General features: G+C 41.7%; 1 protein-coding gene across 1 annotated transcript; it reads right to left on the bottom strand.

Annotated features, from left to right (window-relative positions):
• Nucleotides 1-1,202: 1,202 nt before the first annotated feature.
• pmp22a (peripheral myelin protein 22a) lies at nt 1,203-3,894 on the bottom strand. The gene is made up of 5 exons (XM_080488577.1): nt 3,713-3,894; nt 2,885-2,976; nt 2,678-2,771; nt 2,451-2,591; nt 1,203-2,319 (listed from the first exon to the last, which is right to left on the bottom strand). The coding sequence occupies exons 2-5, from the start codon at nt 2,960-2,962 to the stop codon at nt 2,168-2,170; spliced, it is 465 nt and encodes a 154-aa protein (XP_080344703.1). The 5' UTR covers nt 2,963-2,976; nt 3,713-3,894; the 3' UTR covers nt 1,203-2,167.
• Between the last annotated feature and the right edge of the window lie 739 nt (nt 3,895-4,633).

The raw sequence follows: 4,633 nt of genomic DNA, 5'->3' as shown, positions 1-4,633 counted from the left end.
TTTCTGAGGCCATGACTGATTCAAATATGTCCGATTTTCTTTGGTTTGTTTTGCTCCACAGAGATGCTGCTTAGGGATACAATCCCTGGACCACATGTTCCTTCAATGAATTCTCATTTGTAGAAATAATGTTCTGTGCACCTCCTTGCCAAGTTTCACGCAATTCATAAGTAAGTCCTCAAAATGTTGGCAGGTGGCGCTGTGTCCCATCTCAGTTTGTTTGATTACTAAAATAAAGGCTGGAGACTTAATTAAAACTACAGGGGTTTTTTTCCCTTATGGAACTATTGAGGTAAAAAGTAACCGCGTGCCCAAAGTTGTTCCAGCTGGTTTAATCATGTCATACAAGCGCTTTTTCAGTCAAACATTATGTGTTGAAAGCAAAGCACACACAAAGACATACTCCTACATACAAATACATTCCGTACTAATACACTAATATCACCACCTTCCACCCCTCTACACTCTGGCTTGTCTATAATTCATGAGATCAGTGCTGGATTAGAGCTCCACCAAGTGGTACAAACAAAGTATTACAAGTCCAGAATGCTTTCCCCCCTCTATCACTCTTTATTCTGTTTATCTTTGGGTGAATGCAGCACACGCCCTGGACAGAGAAAACACTGAGAGAGAGAGAGAGAGAGAGAGAGAGAGAGAGAGAGAGAGAGAAGTATGCACATACAGGAAATTATCCTCAAACACTCTTTGGGATTGTGGCAGGAAACCATAGCTACCTAGAGAAAACCCACACATCCTAAAGTACAACATGTGAACTCTTCACAGAAAAGCCTCCACAGACTTAAACCAGGGACTTAATCCCTGTGAGGGGAGGGTGTTCACTACTACGCCACCGTGTGGCCCAGTCGCTCATGAGTTCAGTTTATTACAATACACATGGATTAAACGTTTGCATTTCAATATTTTGCATGCACAGCATACACGTGCATCGCAACGAATTGCAATAGAATTGGAATTCAAATATATTTGTTTTTTGGTTTTTTTTTTACACTCACAATACATATTTTAGTATGATTGTTATGTTAATTGTAAAAAAAATATTGTACATGGTTGTAGAAATATGAAATAAACGTGAATATCTGGGGACGCAAAATTACATTTTTCATGATATATCGGCTAAAATATTCAAGGTTGAAAATGTTTGTTTGTAGGTAAATGTGCATGATATGAAAGATGCATTTCCATGTGCTTTATTTCAAAAGTTTTATTTTTAATACTGACAAAAATGCAACTTAAGTTTGTACAAAGCAAATTAATCACAGGACATGACACACAATGCAAAGTGGGCTATACATTTCAAAACTAGTAAGAGTTTTTATTTTTTTTTAAAAAGCACCATTTTCAAAACTCGATTACAAAATGCAAAAAAAAAATTTAAAAGTATTTCTGGTATATCAAGTAGAATGGTAATTTAAAAAAAAATGAAACTTCATGAGTTTATAAAAACTTGTTATTTTTCATTTCAGATTATTTATTTCTTATTTCCTTCAAGAACACACGTTTTAAGTAAGGCACATTGTTTAAAGGATTTGACACGCATAAAAAAAAAAGGATGATTTAAAAAAAAAAAAGAAAAGAAAAGACAAAGCTTGATACTCTGGCAGTTGAAGCGACATCTCTTTGGCACAGCTGCATGATTTGTGAGAGACACGAGCTCCATCACGTAAAAATGGGCATGACAATGTTAACTTGACAACACTATGTACACAATGTATGTAAAAATGTTATAAATATGTCTAAAAACCACAGACACTATGTACATCTTTGTACTGGAGTAAAGGCAGGATTATTCGTCTGATCACACATGATGGAGTTGTGGGAGTCGGTTGCCAGCGTGCAGCAAACGTCTATATGTCACCAACAGGTTTGTAAACACAATCTAGTGTTCTTTTCTGAAGGGGAAGCGGGCGGGGGGGAATAATCTGCTTTTGATTGCGATTCACAAACCAAACAAGTGTTTTCAGGGTGTGAGAAATACAGCCAAAAATGATTGTTGCCATTTTAGTGTTTCCAACTGTTAGTGACACATGCACATTTGCAGTATTGTTGGGGTGTCAGTCTCTGGTCTGTGGGCAGTAGGCACAGTGCGATGTTGTGTTTGAGGGGTTTCCTATCGACCCCCTCCTTCTTCGCTCTCCCGCTCCAGCTCTCATTCCTTCTTCCTCAGGACGATATAAATGAGGCCGCTGATGAGGCACAGAGGGAAGGCCACCCAGGCCAGCACGTAGGCGTAGCCGAACTGTGTGACGTCATCCGGGCTCATCACGGTGTAGATGATCGCCCCGCACATCACGAACACGCCTGCGAAAGACGAGCAGAGGGCTGAAGACAATCTGAAGGAATCTTGGGAGCATGTGTCATGATCTCAAGCACCCCGCCCCACTTTTCTGCACAGGGCGTGACCCGACGGCGCGTGATGAGGTCATACTCACTGGCCAAGATCTGGAAGATGGCGGTGAAGAAGAAGCGTCCACCCTTGACCAGTCTGAACAGCTGATACACAAATGCAATGAGCGAGAAGAAGCAGAAGAGCAGGGACAGGATCATCAGGGCCTGCACTGCCTGGAGCCAGTCTAGGGGGTGGAGAGCAGGAATTTAAACTCATCTTTCAAGCCAAGAGACAATATCTTTAACTTGACCTTGCAGAGTTCAAACAAACCTTCGTCGCTGGCTGGCTTGCAATGGTAGCCTCCATTAGTTGTCAAGCAACTGTACCACAGATCTGTGCTCCTGTCCCCACCTACAGACCAGGCCTGGTAAACACAACAACACAGAGAACCATCAGTAAAAACCTCCGAGTTCTAGAAGTCATCCTGTGACAATATGATGGTTTGGTGAAAAGTGTAATAAGGAAGTGCAGACTTACACTGGCTGCTGTTGACACAATGAGAAGAATGAGAATAATCAAGTGCATGATAAGCACTCCGAGCAGGATGAGCAGCATGTTTTCAAGTAGATCTACAAGGAAACGGAAAGCAGAAGTCAGTGGATATTGGATTCACCATCACATCAGCGACCCTGGGTCAGCTCATCTGGACGGCAGATGGCGCTGTTCGCTCACTTGTGAGTCCACCGCAATGTTTACTTCAATGTGAAAGTGTCCTCTTACACATTCAAACATGAAAAAGAAAGAAGGAAGAAACCCTTCGATCCCCCAGACTGAGCTCAAACCGCCAATTCTCAGTTGAAGGTTTGTCTGTGATAATGAAACAAATGTGATTTTTAAGCTGATCCACTGGATTGGATTTTTAATTGCGTATTTACGCGTTGGTTCAAGCAATGCTTAGCAAGCAAATTTAGGGAAAAGTTCAAATAAAGCAACTGTTGACCCGAGTAAGAAAGATTCATTGGTGATTAGTCAATACTGCTGGAAAGTAAAGTCAACCCATCTGCGTAAAGACGCATTCCAGCAAAGTGCCGCCATGCGTGCGTCTCAAACTTTACTCAAGTACGAGTTTGTTCACCTACAAACAGCAAGAGAGCAGCGGGTCTGCTAAGTTAAAACCACAACTCTGAGCTCAAAGTCACGTTTTTGGCTCTTAAAGGTCCTCTATCCAAACTCTGATATAAATCCAGCGGAGAAGTCCTGTTGTATGACTGAGGGAGGGAAGGGAAAAAAAAAGAGGTCAAGGAAAAAGTGACTTCACTGTCTAAAAGCAAAAGGAAAAACTCCAAAACATTAAGTCCAACTTACAAGAAGGCAAAGCAAAAGGTTTGTTTCCGTGAAAAGGGCGTGCTGCTGTGAGGAGTTCGTCAAAGTATCACGGTTCTTCTGCGCCTCGCGACTCTTTCCTCTGTGGCTACTATTCCAGATGTGGCTCACACACCCCAGTCAGTGTGTGTGTCTACTCCTGAGAACACCGCCCTGCAGGCCCCGCACGTCACCAGCGCCTCTTTCTCTTTTTTTCATCTTTTCTTTTTTTTTTTTCCAAGCCTGTCATCTGGATTGTAAAGAAGTCCACCCAGGATTGTATAGACTATCCTATGGCTTTATTGTGCAAACCACAAAGCTTCACAAAACACAAGTAGTGGTGGCTGGCTCTGCATTTGGACATTAAAAACATACAATCTTAGACACGAGATGTCATGTTAGGATTAAAAGACTTTTCATTTTGGGTTTATACAACTCAGCAATTCTTTAAATGTATTTTGTACCAGATATCGTCAAGTCAATACATCCACCCTGCTCATTGTGTTTAAATCTGAGTTGTACAGGGCGCTGAAGTAAGCGTAACGGGACACCAGTCCATCACAGGACACACACGCACACACACACACACACACATTAGTCAGTGAGACTAAATTCACCTAAAACATGCAAACCTCAGACAGAAATGTATTCTGGGATATTCTATGAGGCAAGCATGATAAACACTGCACTGTAAATAGATGCTGTTAATGGAGCTGGTCTCCATCCATCCATCCATTCGTATTACTTACTAAATAGTTCACGGTTGACATTTTGCATGTAAACATCCTGGATTGGGCGATATTTTGAAAGCCACATCAGATATTACCTGGTTGACCCTTAACGTTAAGGACATTCAGGGTTACTGCTTCCCTTGTTGGAGATGATAAAAGGTGTCAGGCCTGCTGACCCCCGATGACTGACTGA

This window comes from Lipophrys pholis, assembly GCF_963383615.2.
Source record: "Lipophrys pholis genome assembly, chromosome: 19".
NCBI lineage: Eukaryota > Metazoa > Chordata > Actinopteri > Blenniiformes > Blenniidae > Lipophrys > Lipophrys pholis.
This window is presented reverse-complemented; position numbering and strand designations above follow the sequence as displayed.

Bases quoted from the DNA above. Each gene is read 5' to 3' on its own strand.
- pmp22a (XM_080488577.1), bottom strand. From the start codon at position 2,962: ATGCTGCTCATCCTGCTCGGAGTGCTTATCATGCACTTGATTATTCTC. The intron at 2,772-2,884 runs GTAAGTCTGCAC...TGTGTTTACCAG, and splicing joins TTGTGTCAACAGCAGCCAGT to GCCTGGTCTGTAGGTGGGGA. The intron at 2,592-2,677 runs GTTTGTTTGAAC...TCCACCCCCTAG, and splicing joins CAAGCCAGCCAGCGACGAAG to ACTGGCTCCAGGCAGTGCAG.